We start from the raw sequence: 23951 nt of genomic DNA, 5'->3' as shown, positions 1-23951 counted from the left end.
TTCCTCCCTGTATCCCACTCAAAATTGCTTTGCCTGGCTTTTTGCCTTCAACACCCGCAGCATGCAGCTGCTACCCTCAGCCTGGCTAGCTACCTGCATGAGCTCCAGTCTGGACGTGCAGCTTAACGCTTTGGCTGGTCGCTCCCTTTGTCACCAGCTGGTTTTACTCCGCAAAGGGTCTGGAAGGCGTCTTCTCCTTTGCCTAAAGGAGGGCGTTTGGCTCCCACTGGCTTTAACAAGGTCTGCGATTGTCTTTGTACCCGAGGCTCCCTGCTGGCCGACGCTAGTGCCCACCCCCAGCCCCGAGAGCCACTGAATCATCCCGGTGTTTGTTTCCCCATCCTAGGAAGTGACCGTGAGAACCTCCGGAAATCCCTCCTTCTGTCCGGCCTGGGGTTTCCAGGAATCCACCCCGATTGCCAGACCCTGTCCTACAATTTGCCTGCCATGCTGAACCAAGGGGACGGCCCGCCGCAGATCCGCCCTTACCACACCATCATCGAGCTCCACGAACACAAGTACGGGCTCTGTCTTTCCTCTCTCTTCTCTGCCAGGGTATGTCTACACTAGCCCCCAGTTCGAACTAGGGAGGCTAATGTAGGCATTCGAAGTTGCAAATGAAGTCCGGGATTTAAATATCCCAGGCTTTATTTGCATGTTCCCGGGCGGGTGCCATTTTTAAATCCCCTTAGTCCGAACTAACTGCCCGCGGCTACACATGGCAGTCAAACGTGGCGTCCCAACGGGAAGATGCAAATAAAGCCCGGGATATTTAAATCCCGGGCTTCATTTGCAGCTTCCAATGCCTACATTAGCCTCCCTAGTTTGAACTAGGGGGCTAATATAGACACTCTCAGGCTTTACCAGGTGCCTGGGTTTAATCCCCAGTGACCCCGTTGCAGATGGGTCCCAGGAGCAGGGCAGGGGTTGGTTTGAGGACATGCACTGAGCACTAGATGCTTTCGCACATCATCTGTGCTCTAATGCACCAGATTCTCTGGGGAGATGGTCCCTGCCAGTGTTCCCAGGGGGTGGTGTGCTTGTGCGGCCACTCAGGAGAAATTCACATGCTGCCCAGCTGGTTAGCAGAGTGCCCCTAGCTAGGTTTTGTGTTTCTATTGGTGGCGCACGTCTACACACGTCTCTGTGCACATACAAATTTATTCCGCACATGGGTGGAAAAAATCCACTCATGGATGGACAAGATTAGCGGAAACAGTGGTCCCTCCCCATGCATAGAGAGGGACAAGCAGGAGGAGAAATGGAAAACAAGGTCTGTGCCAGCTGGGCAAATGGCTGGTGAATCGCCCTGCTCTGTTCGTAGACACGTAACCTCAATACGCTCCAGTCACTAGAGGGGGACAGTCACTATATGCACACCTGTGCCCATGCACACACCATGAAATATGCAGGGACTGGCCTAGCACAGCTCCAAAGGGGGCAGACACAGACCACCCCCACAGACCATGATGGAAAGCAATCTACATCCAGGCAGTTCTGATATATCCTAACGGGGCCCAAGGGTGCATGCACGCCCACATCCTGCAGACCTGGGCTACCTCCATCTTGGCCGGTGCGTACCTTTCCAACCTCTGCCATTCTTCACAGAAGAAAAGGATCCTTGAAGGCAAAGAAATGGAGGTCGATCTTCCACCTGGGCAGATCCAGCGCTGACTCCAAACGCAAGCTGGCCAAGGCGGAGGAGAAAGGTGCGGGGGCGGAAGAGAACTGAGTGAGGAAGGAATGGGCGAGAGCTGTGGAGAACGGGTGGTTAATTTGATCTGAAATGCTGGGTGATCTTCCAGGATGACTGGCCTCTGCTGTCAGGAATAGCCCCACCTGGAACTCAGCAGCCATCCCATGGGAAATCCCCACCTGTCGGAATCTCCTTCCACCCAAAACTGGAACAAAGCTGAAATTTTGAAATTCCCCACAAACTCCAATGCAGCCATGGCCAACCTGTGGCTCTTCAGCCACATGTGGCTCTTGCCCCCCAAAAGTGTGGCTCCCAAAGCCACTTTTGTCTCCCCCCCCCCCAAAAAAAATGGCTCCCGCCCCCCACTGGCTCCACCCCGGCTTCCCTGTGCTTACTGGGTCGGAGCTGCAGGGTTTTAAAAATGGCACCCAAGATGGTGGACATCTTAAAGGGGCATCCTCCTTTTTAATTTTTTTTTTTTTTACTCCGTTTGTTAAATGGGTTGGCCACCCTGCCCTAATGCTTGGGGGAAAACAATCAGTTTGGAAATATCCAAGCAGTTCTTTCTGATAAGGTGAAACAGCTTGTTTCTGATAACACGGTGCAACACAACGCAATGCCGTAAACTCCACACAAAGCATTTTGATAATTTTTCATCAAACACTCGGGTGAAATCGATACATTCCTGGGGGAGGTCTCCCCAACACAGCTATAGGTCCATGAGGTGCTGAAGGCTAAGGGGTGGGCTAGCCGGGCAGCTGCTCAGGGCGCCAACCTACGGGGAGTGCCCGGCTCCTGGCGGGCTGCAGTGTCCGCCCAGGGTGGGGGCCGTATTAACCTCTGCAGCACCAGCCAGCAGTGCCCTTCTCCCTGCAGCTGCAGGGCCCTGCACGGCCAGGCGCAGCCCGCCCCGGGCTGCACACCATCAGCGCTGGCTGGGCTGACTGGGAAGCGCATGCGCCGTGCGTCCGCTCACCCATCCTGGGGGCGGGCCCGTGCATGCGCCATGCTCCCGGAGGCGGGCCTGTGCGTCCTGGGGGCGAGCCTGCGCATGCGCTGTGCACCCGGAGGCAGGGCCCAGAGCGCCAAAATGGCTTGGGCCAGGCCTGGCTGCAGGGAGGGGTGATCCAAGCCCAGACCCATTTTGCCCCCAACCCCACTCTGTGCAGCAATCCATACTTTGGCTGCTTCTGCAGCTCCTCCTGCCGTCTGGCGTCTCAGGCCAGGTCTACTGTGTCGTTCACAGTAGTGAAAAATATTGCACTCTGGGGGTACATCTACACTGCACCATGAGTGCAAGATAACTAGAGTTATTTCGAAATAACAATGCGAGCGTCTACACAGCCATTCCGTTATTTCGAAATAAGATGGCTTATTCTGAAATCTGTCAACCCCATTCTACCAGGAATAACACCTATTCCAAAATAGCTCTTTCGAAATAGGCCTGTGTAGACGCTCCACTGCTGCTAGTTCGAAATAAGTTATTCCATTCTAAGTTATTCCACCCTGGTGCCTCTTGGGGCTCTAAATCAAGATAGCACGTCTACATTAGAGAAGCCTGCTTCGGACTAATTTTGAGGCTTCCCTGCAGTGTAGACATGCTATTTTAGAATAATTCTTTCGAAATACCCATGCAGTGTAGACGTACTCTGAGTGCCGGAGTTTCATCAACCTGACCCTCTGTGTAGCCCTTGCCAGAGGTGAAAGGAAGAGGGTGCACCCTGGCGCACAACTCCGGCAAGAGCTGGGTGATCTGCGGCAAAAGCCAGCAGGGAGCTATTGAAAGAGCTGGCAGGGACCCGGGTTTCAATAAGACAGTACCTGTAAGAAATTGTAAGTTACTTTCACCGCCTCCTGGAGAGGTAGATTAACTACAGCAACAGAAACCCCCTTTCAGAGTAGGAAGCATCCGCGCTATGGCACTACGGCAGAACAGCTGTGACTCTCTAGCAGCTGTAGTGTAGACGTACCCGGAGAGTCTATCGATTTACTGATGGGCGTTCACTCCTGTTCATCTCTGTTTCTTTTGCAGATGATAAATCCATTAAAGTGAGCTTGCGCCCGGCCAAAAGCATGGACTCCCTCAGCTCCATGCCGGATGCTAACGAGGGTAGGTGCAGAAATCCCAGGGAGTCATAGAAAGGGGGAGCTGGAAGGAACTTCATCTAGCCCATCCCCCAGTGCCAAGGCATGAATCAGTTTCCCTAGACCACCCCTTATGGGTCTCTGTATTAGGTATGTCCACGTGTAAATGATTTATCCTATCGCCTGGTCTTATCGGTTAATTTTGTCAACTACACACACTCTTCTCACCCCCACCCCCCACTTGCTGCCTCTGAATCAGAGGCAGCACGGGGTGGGGAAAGAGCGGGAGCCGGTGCCCATGGGGTGCTGGCTTAAAACCCGGCTCCCCATGAGCAGCGGATCCACCTCCCCTTCACCATGCTGCTGGCTCTGATAGAGAGGCAACAGCACAGAGGGTGAGGGGGCAGGTGGGAGCCAATATACACTGGGAGCCAGCTTTCAAGCAGGCTCCCCACGCATGCTGGCGCCACAGACCCACCAAACCCCCACCTTGCTGCTACCTATGGAGGCAGTGGTGGGGGGGGGGGAGCAGGCAGGAGCCGGTGCTGGGGGAGGAAGCTTAAAAGCCAGTTTCTCCCCCCCACATCAGCTGCACGATACCACCTGTGCCCCTCCCCCTCCGCACTGCTGCCTATTTGAGATGCAGCAGCATGGGGCGGGGCAGAGGACACTGTTGCAAAGCAGCCTCTGTCCACAGGGACTCTTTATCTACAGTCCCACTCTCTCACCTAGACGTTTGCTTTTTTTTATTGCTCTGGATCCCAAGACACTAACGTAGGTGCATAGAGTTGAACATCAGTCAGGAAAGGCTGCCCAGAACGCTGCCAGAAATTACCCTGCTTGCCGCAGCCTGACCAGTGCTCGTGTGGTTGGGGATCTGCTCTAGCAGCCAGGGCTGCCAGTTTTTAATGGATGTATTCCTGGAGGTTTCCTCGTGTGACATCACCTGCACGGGCCGAGTGCCTCCATCCAGCCCCAGACTCCTGCTGTGCGGGACACCGAGCGGCACCAAGCACAAGCCAGACGTGGACAGATCCCCACTTCCGCCACTCCGCTTGCGTTCCACACGCCGACAGCTCTGACTGCTGTGCTGCTCCTCCTGCTGCAATGAATACTGTGAAAATGGTGGTATTGGGCTAATGGAGTGATTCCTCCATAGTCGGTGACATCGCAGCTTTCACAGAGGCTTAGTAACGGGGAGCAGGGCATCTGCAATCTCTCTTACCCCAAACACACACCCTTTTTTTTTTTTTACACCTATCCTATTCCTGAACACGGGCAGGGTGGATGCATTTACTCACCCCTCAGGTCTCTGATCTGTCTCCCCCTTTGTGTCAAACAAAAGAAAGTTTTTCTTCATGCAGCGCACAGTCAACCTGTGGAACTCCCTGCCAGAGGATGTTGTGAAGACCAGGACTTTTAACAGGGTTAAAAAAGAGCTAGATAAATTCATGGATGTTAGGTCCAACAATGGCTATTAACCAGGCTGGGTAGGAATGGTGTCCCTAGCTTCTCTTTGTCAGGGGTTGGAGATGGGTGACAGCAGAGAGATCATTTGATTTCCTGTTTTTGTTCACTCCCTCTGGGGCATCTGGCATTGGCCACTGTCAGCAGACAGGATACTGGTCTGACCCAATATGGCTGTTCTTATATGTCTAGATGATGCCAGGTTGGGCAGGAAGAGGTCACAGAAGCAGATCCTCCAGCGTCGAGAGAGTTTCGACAGCCCCTCCTCCCGGGACGAGAGCTTCCTGGAGTCAGAAGAGCATCCCGACGGGAAATTCAAGGGCGAGGAAGGGCAGCAAATGCTGGAGTCTGAGGGTGAAGCCAACACCAAATCAGAGCCCACAACCCCCAAAGCTGGCCGGGCCTCGCTGGTGGGGGGCGTCCCACAGGGCCGCTCACCCAAGAATGCACGGAACCGGGCAGAGAAGTGTGCTGGGGTCCATATCTCCGTCCCTTTCTCGGTCACCGTCCCGTTCCATATCACCTCCAACATCACCCTGTCCCGCCTGACCCGGGGGCTGGAGTGCCCGGCCCTGAGCTACTGTTCCTTAGACAAGGAGGCGCTGGAGAACTCGGCCAAGGAGCGAGAAGCAGAGGATGGACTGGGCGCTAAGATCCCCCTCACCAAAGACGATCACATGGGTAAGCAGCCGGTTTGGATTCGGGTCTGTTTCACAAGCGTGGCCCATGTTGAGTGGAGAGTCCTGTCGTGCCCGGTCCTGCCACTGTCCTTAATTTGGCCATTCACCTGGTGGGTGATTTTGGCCCAGTCACAGCCTGACCCTCCAAGGTGTTTAGGTGCTTAACATCCATGGGGAATTAGGCACTTACATGCCTTTGTCGAGCTCAGCTTTAGCGCTGCATTTCCAAAGGTAGCTACAGCAGGAGAATGGGAGTCCAGAGACCTAGCTCGAAGTCCTGGACTTATTGAAATCCCAGCTCCCCTGAAGACCAGCATTCAATCCCCCTCTCTGTTGCCCCCCTTTGGGGAAAGGAGACAATGGTGCTTAGCCAGCTTAGTAAAGAGCTTTGAACTATGGGTGAAAAAGTGAAAGAATTCTAAGTGTAAAGCAACATGGGGGTAGGAGAGATTGAACCTGGGACCTTTGGGGCTAAAGCCACATGTCACTACCGCATGAGCTGAAAGCCACCTGATGGAGCTAAGGCTGCAGAGCATATGTCTCTTGCCCTTTCTCCATGGTTTCAGTGCCTCTGGGTTATAGAACTGGAGTATTGTGTCCAGTTCTGGGCCCCCCACTACAAAAAGGATGTGGACGCATTGGAGAGGGTCCAGCGGAGGGCAACCAAAATGATTAGGGGGCTGGAGCATATGACCTATGAGGAGAGGATGAGGGAGTTGGGTCTGTTTAGTCTGCAGAAGCGAAGAGTGAGGGGGGATTTGATAGCAGCCTTCAACTTCCTGAAGGGAGGTTCCAAAGAGGATGGAGAGAGGCTGTTCTCAGTAGTGACAGATGGCAGAACAAGGAGCAATGGTCTCAAGTTGTGGTGGGAGAGGTCCAGGTTGGATATTAGGAAAAACTATTTCACTAGGAGGGTGGTGAAGCACTGGAATGGGTTACCTAGGGAAGTAGTGGAGTCTCCATCCCTAGAGGTGTTTAAGTCTCGGCTTGACAAAGCCCTGGCCGGTTTGATTTAGTTGGGATTGGTCCTGCCTAGAGCAGGGGGCTGGACTTGATGACCTTCTGAGATCTCTTCCAGTTCTATGATTCTATGATGGTTGTTAAACCCCAGGCAGCCAAACACACCCAAAGGCAGCCTGTGCATATAGGCCGACTTGGCAGTCGCCTAGGGCGCTGCATTAAACGGGGTGCCCAATGCTGACGCACTGCCATTGAGGGCTTTGGATGCGGGGGTGCCAATCGCGCATTCCGCCAAGGGCGCCAGTTGCCGGCAGCTCGTCTCGGGCCGCCCCTGAACACACGCACCACATGTGAAACGCAGCCCCGAAATAATCCCTGGAGCAGCTCCTAGAGAAACACCCAGTCTTGATAAAAGCTGTCCATGATGGAGAATCCACCATTAGCTGTGCATGCATGTTAAAATGCAGGCCTAATTTCCAGTCTGAAATTGTCCCATTTCAACTTCCAGCCTTTGCATCATGGTAGAACTTTGGCTGTTAGACTGAAGAACCAGTTACCTGTTCCCCTGGTACTTACAGTCTGTGGTCACATCCCCCCTTCCTCTTCTCTGTGTTACACTGCGTAGGTCGAGCTCCTGAAGTTATTGTGGGGAGGTCGGTTTGCTAAGCCTTTAGCCAGGCTCATGATCAAATTGCCTTAAATAGTCACTAGAATTTTAATAACCAAAAAGTAACAGAACTAACAGGGGCATTGTCCAAATTAAAAATTCCCCACCTGTTATCAATCTACTGTGTATCTGGGAGAGTTTGTCTGTCTGTTTTTCAAGAATGCCTCCTGAATGGTAAGCACTAGGACCACCAAATTTGGCAGGCAGCTTCCTGTTATCCCAGAGGTCAGCAACCTTTTAAAACCAAAGAGAAAAACTGCATCAAAATTCAGGAGAAGGGGTCGACAAAGAGCCGTATGAGTGCCCATTTGCATGACTGGAAATATACAACGTAATATTATTGAGAATTGACATGATTAATAATAGCATCAATGAGACATTGTACTCACAGACTTGATGTAATGGGACTTCTGCTGCTGCATCTTTTCGCACGTTGCTTTGACATTTACATGGGAGTGCAGGATCTGGACGGGAGGTGGAGTGTAGGAGGGGGTGAGGGTGCGGGGGCTGGCTGCCTGGACGGGCCAGAGGGCGCCAGGGCAGAGGGTGGGAGGGGGAGAGGGAAGGAGGGATTTTGGCCAGGGGGCAGAGGGTGTCTGGCAGGGGGCAGGGAGGGATTTTGGCCAAGGGGCTGGGGGCAGGCTGTCTGGTGGGGGGGGGGTAAGTGAGGAGGTGGGGGGGCAGGAGCGTGGGGGGGCACATGTTTTTATGCCATATGGCAGGCACAGTGTAACACAGCTTCCTGCTGCTCCCATTCCCTGCAGGAAGCCTCCAGGAAGGGTTCACAGGGGAAGCCTCCAGGGAAGTGTGTCCTGGGGAACAAAAATCGCAGCACTCAGGGAGCCATCTTTGGTTCCTGGTTTCCCCCACACTGAGAGAGCCCCTGAACGCACAGAGCCTCGAGGCTTTCTCCTCCCCTCCTCCCCCACAGCCAGTGCTGCCCTTCCAGGCTTGCGGGGGCCATACAGTTGTAGCACCAGTGCTGGCTCCCTGCTGTGGGGGGAGCAAGGGGGGCAGAGTTGGGGCTCCAGAAGAAACATATCAGACTCCCTAATGAACCATATTTGGCTCACGAGTCATAGGTTGCGACCCCTGTCTTATCCTAACTGAAAGCAAGGTCAGGGTTAGGTTGTGCCAGGACAATGGATGCGCCTGGAATGGGATTGCTTCTGAGAAAGCCATACAGAAAAGAAACAGAATCACCAGGCAGGTGGAAAGGACTGGAGGGGGATATGCCCTCCCCCAGTTCGGGACTGCCCTAGCCACAAAATTCTTAACCCCCTGGAGGCCTTTAGAGAGGGTGGGGGGATTGAAGCCCCCCTCCAATTCATACAGGAACATTGCTGGCTGTTCCCCCTTCATCTGGGAGCGAGGGGAAAGTGCACAGTTTGCTGCATTCCTCACTTTGGCTGGGGAGTGCATAAGGCAGACAAAACTGCCCCAGCTGGGGTACATGCACTCTCCTGGTCTATCCTGGCTGTGTTCTCTGGAACTGCAGCAGCCATGGAGAGACGCTTCTCACCAGGCCCCAAGCTGCAGCGGTGAGAGAGGGCCGGGGTTGTCCTTTCTCCCCAAGGCAGCCTGTGTCCTGAACCCATCCTCCCCACTCCCACCCCAGAACAATGATTTAAATGAAGCCCGGACATTTTCATTTAATTTTCCAAAAACCAAACATTAAGTGAGTGGAGGACCCCAGCCCTCCGGGTAAATCTTCTAGTGATATTATACTAACCATGGTACATTGTTTTTCAACCTTTCTGCATCTGGAGTGTGAATTCATTGTTCCATTTACTATATATACACTAGCGGCGAGGAGTCCTGTGGCACCTTATAGATTAACCAAAGTGTTGGAGCATAAGCTGCAATTGTGTGTCCAGGGAGTCTGAAGTGTTCCCCTATAGGTTTTTATATATTGCCATTCTTAATATCTGATTTGTATCCATTTATTCTTTTACATAAGGACTGTCCAGTTTGGCTGATGTATATAGCAGAGGGGCATTGTTGGCACATGATGGCATATGTTACGTTAGTAGATGTGCAGGAGAATGAACCAGTGACAGAATGGCTGATCTGGTTAGGTCCTGTGATGGTGTTGCTGGTGTAAATATGTGGGCAGAGTTGGCACTGAGGTTTGTTGCATGGATTGGTTCCTGAGTTAGTTATTATGGTGCACTGTATAGTTGCTGGTGAGAATATGCTTCAGGATGGCGGGTTGTCTGTGGGCGAGGACTGGTCTGCCTCCCAAAGCCTGTGAAAATGAGGGATCATTGTCCAGGATGGGTTGTAGATCACTAATGATAATAATTGGACACACAATTGCAGATCTAAAGGTAGCCATCCTGCAGCAAAAAACCGTCAAGACCAGACTTCAAAGAGAAACTACTGAGCTACAGTTCATCTTCAAGCTTGACACAATCAAGTCAGGATTAAACAAAGACTGTGAATGGCTAGTTAATTACAAAAGCAGCTTCTCCTCTCTGGCTGTGTCTACATTGGCCACTTATTCCGGAAAATCAGCCGCTTTTCCGGAATAACTTGCCAGCTGTCTACACTGGCCCCTTGAATTTCCGGAAAATCTACTGTAAAATCATCAGTGCTTTTCCAGAAAAACTATGCTGCTCCCATTCGGGCAAAAGTCCTTTTCCGGAAAACTGTTCCAGAAAAGGGCCAGTGTAGACAGCACAGATTTCTTTTCCGCAAAAAAGCCCCGATTGCGAAAATGACGATCGGGGCTTTTTTGTGGAAAAGCACATCTACATTGGCACAGACGCTTTTCCGGAAAAGCATCCTGCCAATGTAGATGCGCTTTTTCCAGAAATACTTATCACGGAAAACTGTTCCGTTTTAAGCATTTCCGGAAAAGGATGCCAGTGTAGATGTAGCCTCTGGGTATTCACACCTCCAGATCAGCTACTAGAAGTGGGCCTCATCCTCAGTGATTGGATCCTCCTCGTCATCTCTAGCCTGATTCTGGCCTGCATATTTATACCTGCCTCTGGAAATTTCCACTACATGCATCTGTTGAAGTGGGTCTTTGCCCATGAAAGCTTATGCTCCAACACTTAGGTTGGTCTATAAGGTGCCACAGGACTCCTCGCCGCTTTTGCAGATTCAGACTAACACGGCTACCCCTCTGATATATATACACTAGAAGACTTACGTGCCTCCTGCCAGAGCTCCCTAGGCCTGGAAGGCGGGGCCCTGCTTGGAGCCGGGGGAAAAGGGGCACAACCCAGAGCTTGGGGGAGGGGCAGCTCAGGGGGGGAAGGCCGCACAGGCCTCTAATCAGCACTCCCCAGGCCTGGCCTGGGGACGGAAGGGAGGCGGCTGTGCAGGCCTGCTAGTCACAGATGCACTGGGGTGGCCCAGCGGTCCTTGTGGGGGAGGGAGGTCAGGCTATGGCCTCTGTGGTGGGGGCCGGGGCAGCAGTGCTTGGCCCCAGCCGTGCTCCTGGTGGGGGCTGCGGCGGTGGGGACAGTGGGGTTTCCCCTCCCCCAATCTGGTGCTGCAGCTGGAAGTGGAGGCCACTTACCTGGGCCAGGAGCAAGCAAGATGGCAAGCTCCACCCCCAGCTGGCAACTCTTTTGGTGGCGTGGCTACCCCTAGTGGTCACCCGGCAGTATAGCTGTCCCCTGAGCTTGCTGCCCCCCGCCGTGATTGTGAGTATAGCATCCCTCCACTCAGCCCCCTTCCTTTCCATGTCAGATCATAGAACTGGAAGGGAATTCGAGAGATCATCAAGTCCAGTCCCCTGCCCTCACGGCAGGACCAAGCACCATCTTGACCATTCCTGATAGATGTCCATCCAACCTGCTCTTAACAATCTTGGGTGGAGATTCCAAAACCTCCCTGGGCAGTTTATTCCAGTGTTTGACCACCCTGACAGTTAGGAACTTTTTCCTAATTTCCAACCTAAACCTCCCTTGCTGCAGTTTAAGCCCATTGCTTCTTGTCCTATCCTCAGAGGCCAAGGAGAACAATTTTTCTCCCACCTCCTTGTAATACTCTTTTAGATACTTGAAAACCATTATCATGGCCCCTCTCAGTCTTCTCTTTTCCAAACTAAACAAGCCCAATTCTTTCAGTCTTCCCTCATAGCTCATGCTTTCTAGACCATTTCTAGACCTCATAGCTCATGTTTTCTAGATCATTTTGTTGCTCTTCTCTGGACTTTTTTTTTCCAGTTTGTCCACATCTCCCCGGAAATGTGGTGCCAGAACTGGACACAATACTCCAGTTGAGGCCTGATCAGCACAGAGTGAAGTGCTGGAATTTTGCAGCAGAATTGGATGGGTGATCAGCACATTCCTGCTCTCTTGGAGCTGATGTAAACTTTTGCACTCAGCCGTTGCTGTGGTTTTAAGTTTCAGCTGGACTGTCTGTGTTTCTCCATCCAGATGAAGAATATCTGAGATTGTTAAGGACTAGAGGTCGCCCTGACATAGAACCCTGGATCCAGCACCCTAGACTTTGCAAAAGGTGCTGGGACCCAGACTTGGGTTCGGCCCTATTTGAAATCCTCTTTGGTTATGGTGGAGGTTAGCACGCAGGCTGCGCTCAGCTCTGCCATGGCCATGTCTACGAGAATGCCTCTGAAAGGGATATGGACCTTACCCTGCTAGGCGCTGTACAGGCAAATCACGGAGCCAGCCAGTTCCATAAGCCAGCTCTATCCTGGCATGGGTTGGCTGCCCCGCCACTCCTGCTGTGGGTGGGACTTGAACCCACCACCTGGCACAGGCGCTCCATGACAGAATAAACGGGCCCCCGGGTGGGGGTAGGAGGAGTCACAGCTGACATGCTCAAGGAAGCAGCTTGTTACTCAATGGTACTGACCGTGGCATCTCACTTCCCCATTCCGAGTCAAGGCAGGTCGGTGACGCGCAAACCCGACCTCTGACTCACAGCAAGTATTTAGGGAACTTTCCCTTCCCCTCTGCCCCATGTTGTTTCTGAACGTTCCTCTCTCCCTGCTCCTCCTCTGCCCCTGCTGCTCGAGCAACTCAAGGGCTCCCTCTGCTCCCTCTGATGTGGCTGACAAGGCTATCGTCTTGTAGCCAAATGTGCCACAAGCTACCAATCTCCACTGTGATGTTTGCCCAAGATAAGGCAACCGTCTACCAGTGAGGGTGGGTAACCACTGGAATAAGCATCCAAGGAGTGATGGATTTTGCCTTCTTGTGTCTTCCAATTCAGATTAGCTGCCTTCTGGGAGACAGGCCCGAACACAGGTCAGCATAGGAGGCAGGGGGGAAATTCTACAGACTAGCCTTAATATCTACAAACTTCCCTTCCCCCTTTGTATCTCACACTTTCCTTTGCCTTCCCTCCTTGCCAGCCCAGTTGCCCGACCCTTCCTGCCCCCCCCCTCCCCGCCCCAGCTTCCACTGGCAGCTGCTACAAACCATTTCAGTCTTGTGGGTACCAAAATCTGCATGGCATCAAATGGGTACAAAATGACGTAAAATAAATCCTGCTGCATTTCACAGTGCGTAACATTGGAGTGGGCACTGGCAGGGTCGCTGCACCGATGATCGATTTGTCATTTGCATATTTCATTATAAAACCCTCATCATTTGGATATGTACATGAAGCTGCTAGAGGCACAGTAGCCTGCTGCATAGGCACACAGCCCTGCTCCATCTCCCAAATCCAGGGACCATGCTGCTGAATTTCAGGCTAGCTTGTTGTGCAGCGGCTCGGCTCTGGGGATGACACCGTGGGACAAGGAGATGAATTATTCTGGGCTGGCCTGGGAACCTGAAGCAAAGAAAGGGGGAAATTTAGGCTAAACATGCAGCTGGGCCAAGTTCTCTGCTGGTGTAAAGGGGTGCAACTCATTGACTGTGGTCACGTTTCTTCACCCAGTTACACCAAGTGGGAATTTGCCCCCCTCTGAGGGTCTGTTGGCCTGTGGATCAGTCTCTGGCCAGGCTCCTATACCTCCCAGCCCACAGCTACAAGCATAGAGGGGGCCTATCAAGGTGAGAGGAAGTGGGTTGGAGTGGGAGTGGCCAGAGCAATCCTCACCTCATGTGTCATCTCCTGGGCTCTGGCCCAAACTCAGCTAGTGCAGGTTAAAGCAGATTCCAAGCTGCCTTGGCTTGTGCCACGCCCATGACTCTGATCAAACCCCACCAAGTCTGCAGTGTTGTGCAGCAGCTAGGCCCGGCTGAGAGTCTGCCAGCAATCCTACTGTAGCCTTTTGAGGGGAGCTGGAGGAGGCCGGAGAGGGCTTTCCCATCTCTGAAATTGGCTTCTGGCATCAGGTTTTGTTTTGGAAAGGAAACACGAGGGCATGTAACTAACTGTGAGGGCTCTGGCTGAATGGGTCAGATGTAGGGATCAAACCTAGAACCTCCAGCTCTTCACACAGGAGCTCCTGCTGCCTGGACTAAGCCAAGGAGCAGCAGCAGCAGCACTGTCAGGGTGTGTCTAGACTACAGGGTTTTGTCAACAAAAGTGGAGTTTTGTCAACAAAACTATACCCGCGTCCACACTGCCTTTGAGTTATGTTGACATAACGTCGACAAAACTCAGCAGTTTTGTCAACGTATGTAAACCTCATTCTACGAGGAATAACGCCTTTTGTGGATAGAGTTCTGTCGATAGAAGGCATTATTGCATCTACACTGTCCTTTGCGTCCACACTGTGATGTCGACAAAGCAGCTTGCTTTGTTGACAGAACTGGCTGTCGTCTAGACGCTCTTTGTCGACAGAAGCTTTGTCGACAGTATCTGTCGACAAAACTTCTGTCAACAAAACCCTGTAGTCTAGACATACCCTCAGACTGGCCTAGCTTTGGCTAGAGGGGGCCAGTATGCCACACTGAGTAGGCATGGGCGGTGGGCATTGTAGGCAAGGGAAGGTATTGCCTTTCCAAAACTACCTACAGTCCCCGGCCGCGGAGACGGCTGGGGCCAGGGCCATGGCACAGCAGCCCCAGCCCTCAACATGGCCGGCGGGATCAGGCTGGGCTGGGGCTGGGCTTGGCGAGGAGAAGTTTGCTGAAGGGGCAGATCTTTGGGTGGAAGAGGTGGGGCTGAGACTTGGCTTCCCTACCTGAGCCTTCGCCTGCCACCCATGCGTGTAGGCATCATTTCATTTACAGTAAGTTTGGAACCACTCCTGCCACAGTCAGTGGCTGATTCCCTGGCTTCTTTAGACCAATTTTGCGGCAGGAACAACCATCCAATGTCACCCCTTTCATGCACCCAGCTGGATGGGCCGTAGGGACCGCTCACTGAACTCGTCCTCTGTGTTTAATTGTTGAAGCAGATACACAGGCGGCAAGTGCTCCAGACACGGAGGAGAACAGATTGTCTCTGGAGGTACAGGACTCCTTCTCCTTTCTAGACAACCAGGACAGCTGGCAGGACTGTGGCACGGAAGGCGAGCAGCCAGAGAAGAGCTTGCTGGAAGAGTCCACCTCCGACTGTACTGGGGACATGCTGGATGGCTTCTCGGGAATGGATGATGACATGGAGTGCAGGTTCATGAATGTAAGAGTCCACCCGTGCTGAAATCTAGGTCCTGAGCTTTAGCGCCAATGGTGAGCTAGGATTTGTAGGAAGAGGGGAAGGGATGGCTAGAGGGATGTACTTGGGGATGGACAGAAGCTAGAAGGGTATGACTGAGGATTGACAGGCAGACGGAGGGGGATTCTGGGCAGGCAGACAGACATACATATGCTGAGGGAGAGAGAGGGCCATGGGCGGACAGTAGCTTGAGCGATGCATATAGGGATGGACAGACAGACAGATATGCATGCAGAGGAAGGGAGAAGAGGCATACCTAGAGGGATGCGCTGGGGGTGGATAGAGGGATGCGTTGGAGAGGAAAGGGGGGCATGGTTGAATGGACAGCTAGAGGGCTGTGCCTGGGGATGGACAGACAGACAGAGGAGTGAGTAGGAGGACAGTAGGAGGCCCCCACCACTATATTTACCTGCGCCTCTGCAGGTAAAGGTGATTGCAGCTCCCGTTGGCCCATGGAATGCCATTCCTGGACAATGGGAGCTGTGGGAAGTGGTGTCCCGGTTCACACCTCTTTCCACTGCTCCCATTGGCTGAGAATGGTGATCCGCAGCAATGGGAGCCCTAACTGCTGGTACCTGTGGAGGCGCAGGTAAATATAAGCAACAGCGGCCTGTCAGGGGTTAACCCTGGGGAACTGCCGCCATTTCATTGCCCATCCCTGAGTTAAATAGACAGACAGGGATACATTCCAGAGAAAGAGACTTTATTATGCAGCTACCGCTTTCTCTAGGTGCATAAATTACAAGTTCTATACCCGGTTCAAATCAGCCCATTGTAACAGGTCCCTGCCCCCCATATGAACGCTGTCCTCCCATTACGACAGGCCATCTCTGTGGCCCCGAAAGGTTGGTAGGGAAGGAGCAAGACCCTCGCCTGAAGAGGGCCATTGCTGCTCACCCAGGCACCCCCAGCCAGTCTTCCTCACTCCCAGGAGAGACTGGGAAACCAGAGGGTCTTTGCATGGCAAAATTTGGCTGTGACAGGGCCAGGGGGGAAGTGAATTGCCGAGCGGAGATGCCTCCACTGAGAATCCCCTGCCAACCATGGCCATCTCCCTGCCCCCAAAACTAAAGGCTATTATCACCTCTGGCCATCAAAGCAAGGCCCCACGCCTGCCACCACTCTGCCAATGCCCACGCTCATGCCTGTGACGGCACCAGTGGCCGTGGCGCGAACAGCCAGGTTGTAACCATACTGCGTAGTGACCCTTCCACGTGCTTTCAATCCCTAGCCGGAGGAGTTCTCGGTGGAGCCGCCCCTGGAGTACCTCTCCATCGAGGAGTGCATGAACGAGGAGCAGTACTACCTGGCCCCTGGCTACGCCGACATCGAGGAAATCTCTGAGGACGTGTTCCTGAGTGCCTACGATGACTTGAGCCCCTTAGCTCCCGAGTTAGAGAAGCTGCGACAGTTCGATGCAGAGCACACATCAGAGCAGGCACAGGGTGGAGAAACGCCTCAGGAGCCGTTGTGCCACCAGCCCATGAGACCTGCTCAGGAAGGGTCATTACCTAGCAACGCCAATGGCTCCTCTTCGTCTAAAGAAGGCAGCCCTGCCAAAGCGCCTCTACCAGATGGTCTCCATGCTCCAGAACCTGCCAAGCCATACAAGAGCAAGGAGGCTGCCAAAGATCTCGGCGGTGCCCTTCGCCAGCCACAAGGGCCTGAGGAGAACGTGGCTGAAGGGGTGGCCGCCCAGCCCAGCCCAGCCCTCCAGCGAGAAGACAACACAGAGGTAATAGAGGGGGATGGCCTGGAAGCCGGCTGCTCGCTGCGCAGAGCGGGCCCTAGCCCACACAGAACTGAGCCCCCCATGGAGATAGTGCCAGCGGGGGAGCACCACAGCTGTCTGGAGAGCGCATGTCCCACAGCCCAAGCCAGCCATGATGGAAAGGAGCAGGGGCAGGCCCCGAGGCTAAGGGAAGCAGAGCTGGCTCTGGGTGCTCAATGCAGGTCTGTCCAGGAGGTCGACAGATGTGCCCCAGAAGAAGAGAGAGAGCAGGAGGACCAAAGGCAAACTGCTCCTCCTGCACCAGAAACCAAACAGCCAGAGAGTGGAAAGGGCTCACCTCAGCCCCTCACAACGGAGGCCACCCCTGGCTCCTTGCTGGGGTCAGTGTCTGAGGTCGCTGCTGCCCCCATGTGTGAGAGTGGCCCTATGGCCATTGCCCCCTTTCTAGAGTCAGACCTCGAGGCCGCTGCTATCCCCCCATATCCGAGTGATCCCCAGGCTTCCAGCTCCTTGCTAGAGACAGACCACGAAGCCCCAGCCGCCCTTGTGCATGAGAGCGGCCCGGAGGCAGCTCCCTTGCTCAGCACTAGCTTGGAGGTGACATCCTGGTCAGGCCCTTGGCTTGAGGCTGCCCCATCACTGGGGAGCGGCCCCACAAGCCTTCCCCTAGAATCTGGACCCCTGAGGCCCACACCCTCTCCCACTCCCCCCAAGCCTGACGTGCCTGCTGGGGTGCGCCCCGATGGCAGCGCCCCCATGAGAGTCACTGCCAGCAACGTCAGAGTCCAGCAAGTGAAGTCTGTCCCCGTAGTGCCCCCCAAGCCCCAGTTTGCCAGGATGCCTCCTACCACGATGATGTACCCAGGTGAGGCATCCACATGGCCCAAGCCCTCTGCCTCAGAGAAGAGCTGCGACGGCAGGGAGACCCGCCTGGGAAAGGGGACTTCTCTCCAGAGGCAGTCGCAGCCCGCCAGCCTGGGCGTGTGCTGCAGACACACAGAGACCCTGGTGTCCAACGAGGAGCCACCCCCACCCAGCGCCCAGGAGAAGTGCCCCAGTGGCACGGAGAGCCGCGAGCCTGCCGGGGGCTCTCTCCAGAAGCAGAGGCAAGCCAGCTGGCGTAATGGTGGCAGCATGTCGTTCGACACGGCAGTGGCTCTCGCCAAGGAGAGGCACTTGGCCCAGGCCCCCGTCCGAAGGATCCAGACCTATTGCGTGGGAGATGGTCCGGAGATGCATGGCAGTGCCAAGCTGGAGAAGCCCCCGTCACTCCCTAGGTCTGCCCTAAAACCTGTGGGACAGCGCCCTCTGCGGCCACTGAGCTGCACCGGGGCACTACTGTCTCCAGACGCCCTGGCTCTGGGCAAGCCCCCAACCCTGCCTGACACGGCCTGCGACCCGCTCCTGTCGCCTGGCCGGGAGCCGCTTTCCTTCACCCTGGAGCCCACCGCACGGAGCAGGCTGAGCTTGCCCAGGCTTAGCCAGCGGCCGTCCGACACGGAAGAGGCAGCGGGGGCTCTCCTGCAGCAGCGGCGGTCGCTGGCTTTTGAAATGAGGGACGGAGGCGGGACGGCATTGTGAGCGAGCGGTGGGGACAGTTCCATGCTCCTGGGTTGCCGGGGGCTGCCAGATCTCAACCAGTGACCCAGCAGGCTGCTGTCTTAATGCGTCGCCTGGTTCCCGCTGCTCCGAGTCCAGCCCTGCTGTGGGTGGCTGGCACCGGATGACCGGGACCGGGTGGGTTGGGTTGTGCAGCAAAAGAAACGCCGTGTGCCTCAAGGAAGAGGATCTCCTTTCTGGGAGCAGGGTCTCTGAACCACAATGGGCCACGTGGGCCCCAGCCTCCGCCAGAGCGAACGCCGCTCAGATGTGATCGCTGAGTCTTCCCTCAGCGTCTCATTTTCAGCAGAGAAGAGAACTCTGGCTCCTCCAGCCAGTTACCTCCACTTCCACCAGGGCTGAACCACAACAATCGTGCTCTTAGCTCCCCAACCCCTTGGCCCCTTTTGCTTTTAGGAAATGGACAAGGTGAGAATGTTCCTCTCTCCCAAATTCAACCCCAGGACTTTTCCCTGCCTCCTGTTAGACTGCTGCCCTTAGCTGCAAAGGCCAGCGGGATATGTCACAGAGCCTACAGCAGTCAGGTGGGTTGTACGGTAATGGGCAGCTGCTGGAGCCATGCAGGACAATCTGCTGCTTAGAGCTATCTCCTTGTAATTTCAGAGAAACCACCGGCACTAGTGCTGCTTGTCCCTTATTTACAGTCACTAGGCTCACCAGAGAGGCCAAGGAATGAGCCAGCCCTAATAGCTGGGCTCCTTTCTGATGCTCCCTTCAGGGCAGGGTTAGCAAGTGGGGAATGTTGTGTCTCTGCAGCCCAGCCTGTCCCTTTTCTTTGGGCAACAACACTGCCGAAAGGCCTAGAAAATCTATGGTAGGAAACGAGGCTATGGCCGATGGCCTAGATGAGATATACAGGCATGTCCAGCTCTAATTTTGCATCTTCCTGCCTTTAATATGAAAGGAGCAGCTGAGTCCAGGGGCGGATTGTCCCGGCAGGATACCAGGCATTTCCCGGTGGGCCGGCGGCCAAAGGGCCAGCTGGTGGCTGCTGGAGGAGAAGGGGGATAAACCCGGCAAGCCGCTCCTGGGAGTGGCTGCTGGAGTTCTGGCTCTGCACGGCCCTCCTCTCTCCGCCCCTCCCCACTCCAGAGGCATAGCGAAGGGGGGTGGGGGTGGGGCAGTTGCCCCCGCTTTCCCGGGCACCGGTCTGGGGTGGGACCAGAGAGCACATGCTGCTCTTGGGTCCGGGAGCTGCCGTGGCTGAGTGGCTCTCTCCAAACTGCAGTTGAAGCAGCCAGCTGGGTGGGAGGAGCAGTGGTTTTCAAGGTATGTTCCTCTGGTGCTTGGCTGGGGGGAGGCGGGGGAGGATTTGATTGGGGGAGTGCTCCCCCCGGCACTCACCCCTCCTCCTCTGGGGCAATGCTCCCCCATTCACCTTCAAAGCTGCACAAGCTGCATTTGTGCACGCACCCCCAGCAAGCCACGCAAGCTGCATTTGCGCGCACACCCTCCCTGGACAAAAAAGGGGGGGGGGGCAGCCAAACCATTTTTTGTTTGGGGCAGCAAAAAAACTAGAGCCGGCCCTGGATGCAGGGAAAGATGGAGGGGCATGCAGAGGTGACATCAGGGAGAGGGCCGTTCTCAACCCATTTCCCGGGCCTATTTTGATTGCTAGTCTACCCCGGCTGAGTCCTTGGGTTTCTAGTCTCCCAACACCGCTCCAGTCAGCATTCCTGTTTCACCAGTTGTGTCGGGGACTCCAGTATTTTGTTAACCTGAGATGGCAGCTGGTTTGGGTTTGACAAGGATTTGTAGCTCCTGCCTCCTCTTCCCGGATAATAAAGATTGTTTGGAAGCAATCCATGCAGTTGTGGTGGTAGCTTTTCATACAAGAGTCTCTGATCCTGTGCTGCTGAGTCCCAGATGGGCAATCCAGAGATGTCAGGTTTGTCAGAGTAGGGCACCACCGGTGCGTGGGTTTGTCTGGGCTGAACAGGGCCATGTTGTGCCTTGCTCGTATAGGGCACAAAGGGCTCCTTTGACTGTAAAGGGTGTGCAAATGAGATGAGTTCAAAAGGCATGTCCAGTGTTACCATCAGCTAGAATTTAACCCCTGGACTTCGGCAGGAGAAGATCTGGGTTGAAATCCAGGCTAACTAGGAAAATGCGTGCCTGGGTGGGGGCGGGGAGGGGAGGTGTTAACCCAGTAAGGGCTGGGACCTTCATTCCCATGGTCTCACTTTGCCTAAACCACTAAGGTGCCGATCCTGCAAGGAGCCCATGGGCTAGCCAGACTGGAGTAGCAAGGAATGGGGTAGGCTGTTGTTTCATCAGCGCTAGTTGGTCAGAAGCTAGGCCCACTGCAGGGCAGGACCAAGGTGCAGCAGCAGCAGACTGCATGAAGCCCCACACTGGAAAAAGTGAGGGTTGCAGGGCAGGAGAGAGGTTTTACAATGGTGGGCCTACCTCCCATTTCCTTCCACTCAGGCCTGGTCCCCCTCCTCTGGCAGTGCACAAGAGGCTTAAGGTGAAGGGCAAGGATGGGGAGCCTCAGGCCCGGCTTGCCTGGATCCGGACCTCGACACTCAGGGCCAGAGCCTGGGCTGGTGCACACAGGGGCAGATGAGGATTTTGCAGGACCCAGGGCAGCACAATTTTGTGGGCCCCCCCCCCTTTAACATGGCGCATGCACGGTGGCATCATGGCGCATGCGTGGGGCTTCTTGAAGCGTGGGGCCCGGGGCGGCCGCCCTGCTCACCCTGCCCTATATCCACCCCTGGGTGCACAAGTCCCCCTGCTGCCCTACCAGGGCCAGCCCACAACATTTTGGCACCTGAGGCAGGTGCCAAACATTTTCCCCCCTTTTCTCCTGCCTGCCTGTTATGTCTCTTGTGCTTCCTTCCTCCAGCACAGCACTCCACCATCACCGCAGTTCCTAGTCAGGTGCAAAGAGGAAAAATAAAAACAAAACCGAGCTTTGCTGCTGTTACATCCTCCCGCTGTGCTGGGAGATCCTCTACAACCCTCCTGTTACCAGGTCCTGGCAGGTGGGCACACACTGCCCCCCGGTCAGAGCAGGAGATACGGTCTTGCCTTCCAATGCAATTACTTTCTCCACCCTACCAGACAGAGTTTTTGGGAGAGGGGGGCAGCAGCCACCCCCATACTGAGAGGTGACATCAGCTGATAAAAGTCCATTGCCCCTGGAAGTGGCCAGCACATCCTTGTGACTCTGGGGGGAAGGGGCAGCTAGATCTGCATACTACCCCGAGCACCAACTCCACTCCCATTGCTGGGAACAGGAAATTCTGGCCAATGGGAGCTGCGCGGATGGTTCCTGCATAGAGGAGCAGTGCATAGGGTCTGTAGGGATGGGCTCACCACTTCCAAGAGCAGCGCGGAGCCAGGGAAGGAAGGGAGCCTGCCTTATCCCCACTGTGCTGCTACCTGAGAGCCACCTGAGGTAAGCACCAGTCAGCCAGAGCCCACATCCCTTGACCCATCCTATTTTAAAATGTCCTGCCCCAGCCCTGAGCCCTCTCCAGGAGCCAGCACCTCCCACACCCCAAACCCCTGCCCCAGACTGGTGAAAGTGAGTGGGGGAGAGTGAGCAACAGAGGGAGGGTGGATGGAATGAAGGTATGTGTGGGTGTCTCTGGAAAGGGAACGGGCAGAACAGGGTAGGGATGTTAGGGTTTGTATGATTAGACAGTTGACAACCCTAATGGAACCGGCAGCAACCAGGGCCAGATTCAGGCTCTAGAGATTCCTTTTCAACAAAACCACACAGAACAATTAATTATGCAAATTAAGCATGGTGATATTCTACTCCACGCTTCATTTGCACAAGCTTTTGCGGAAAAAGGGTGCCATATAGACATAGCCTTAGGTACCTTCTGTTGCTATGTGACTGGATTCGGCCAGTCAGTATCTTAGGTTGCATGCACACTGTAACTCAAAATAAGATAAGCAATTTGAGCTATGCAAATTGCATACCTTATTTGGATACAATTTCGAAATAGCTTGTTTCATCCTTTGGCGCTGTCTCCACAGTGCCAAATTTTGAAATAAAGCGATATTCTGAAACATCCCTTACTTCTTGTAGAATGAAGTTTACTGGGACATCGGACTAACGAGCCCGAAATAATGAGCTTGCTGTGAAGACACAGGATAGCTATTTCAGGGTACTCCGAAATAACGTTGCAGTGTAGACATAGCCTTACTGTCAACTCACAGTGATGTGTGCGTGAAAGTGTGCACTCCTGCACACAATCGCATCCTTTCATACCCTCCCCAGCTCTTCCATTTAAGCCCCTGACTTAACAAGGTCCTTTCAAGATGAGGCTGACCTACTCATTTGGGACAGATTAAACTCAGGCCTGTTCCCAGTAAAGATAAGAACACTGAGAACAGTTCATTACTTCCTGCAGTCAGTATAAAGAGATCTTGGGGTCACTGTGGTTAGTTATCTAAAAACATCCTCTCCATGTGCAGCAGCAGTCAAAAAGCAAACAGAATGTTGGGAATCATTAAAAAAGGGATAGAGCATAAGACAGAAAATATCTTATTGCCTCTATATAAAACCATGGTAAGCCCACATCTTGAATACTGCATACAGATGTGGTTGCCTCATCACAAAAAAGGTATCTAGGCATTGGAAAAGGTTCAGAAAAGGGCAACAAAAATTATTAGGGGTTTGGAATGGGTCCCATCTAAAGAGAGATTTAAAAAGACTGGGACTTTTCAGCTTAGAAAAGAAGAGACGAAGGGGGGTATGATAGAAGTCTATAAAATCATGACTGGTATGGAAAAAGTGAATGAGGGAAAGTTATTTACTTGCTCCCATAACATAAGAACTAGGGGTCACCAAATGATATTAATAGATGGCAGGTTTAAAGAAAACAAAAGGAAGCTTTTCTTCATGCAGCGCACAGTCAGCCTGTGGAACTCTTTGCCAGAGGATGTGGTGAAGGCTAGGACTTCAGGGTTCAAAAAGAGCTAGATAAATTCCAGGAGGATAGGTCCATCAATGGCTATTAGTCAGAATGGGTAGGAATGATGTCCCTAGGCCAGTGATTCCCAATCTTTTTCCCATGAAGGAACCCCTAAAATAATTTTTCATATCCCGAGGAACCCCTACCTATGAAAACATTTGCTTGGCCAGAAAAAGTTGACAGCTGGAAGCGCAATTCAATTACGCAAAATTATTGTCAAGAAAATTTATTTGTAAAGAGCTGTTTATATATATATAGGGCTCGTCGAGCGGCAGCAAGCCCCGCTCACCAGCCGCATAGTTCTGCGCTCTGCGCATGCGCAGATTGCTCCACACTGGCTCTTCTGGGGTGTAATCTACTCGCCATGGGCGAGTAGATTACACTATTTGTCGAGCCCTGTATGTGTGTGTGTGTGTATATATATATATATATATGGCTCGACAAATAATGTAACTTACTCACCCATGGCGAGTAGATTACACCCCGGAAGAGCCGGAGCAGAGAAATCTGCGCATGAGCAGAACCGTGTGTGTGTGTGTGTGTGTGTGTGTGTAATATAACCTTAGCT

At 53.7% G+C, this 23951-nt stretch overlaps 1 protein-coding gene across 6 annotated transcripts in view; it reads left to right on the top strand.

Moving 5' to 3' along the window:
• ARHGAP30 (Rho GTPase activating protein 30) overlaps positions 1 to 23594 on the top strand; it is a 60110-nt gene extending 36516 nt beyond the window's left edge. Inside the window, exons 7-12 of one of the 6 annotated variants that reach the window (XM_075908135.2) lie at positions 347 to 518; positions 1609 to 1709; positions 3729 to 3806; positions 5441 to 5929; positions 14913 to 15058; positions 16326 to 23594. In XM_075908135.2, coding sequence (XP_075764250.2) covers positions 347 to 518; positions 1609 to 1709; positions 3729 to 3806; positions 5441 to 5929; positions 14913 to 15058; positions 16326 to 18407 — 3068 coding nt within the window. In that variant the 3' untranslated portion in view covers positions 18408 to 23594. Of the gene's footprint in view, positions 1 to 346; positions 519 to 1608; positions 1710 to 3728; positions 3807 to 5440; positions 5930 to 14831; positions 15059 to 16325 lie in introns of all 6 variants that reach the window. The other 5 variants (XM_075908131.2, XM_075908133.2, XM_075908130.2 and 2 more) reach the window with 5 other exon arrangements.
• Positions 23595 to 23951: the final 357 nt, after the last annotated feature.

This window comes from Pelodiscus sinensis, chromosome 22 (genome assembly GCF_052426305.1).
Source record: "Pelodiscus sinensis isolate ZL-2025 chromosome 22, ASM5242630v1, whole genome shotgun sequence".
Lineage (NCBI taxonomy): Eukaryota > Metazoa > Chordata > Testudines > Trionychidae > Pelodiscus > Pelodiscus sinensis.
This window is presented reverse-complemented; position numbering and strand designations above follow the sequence as displayed.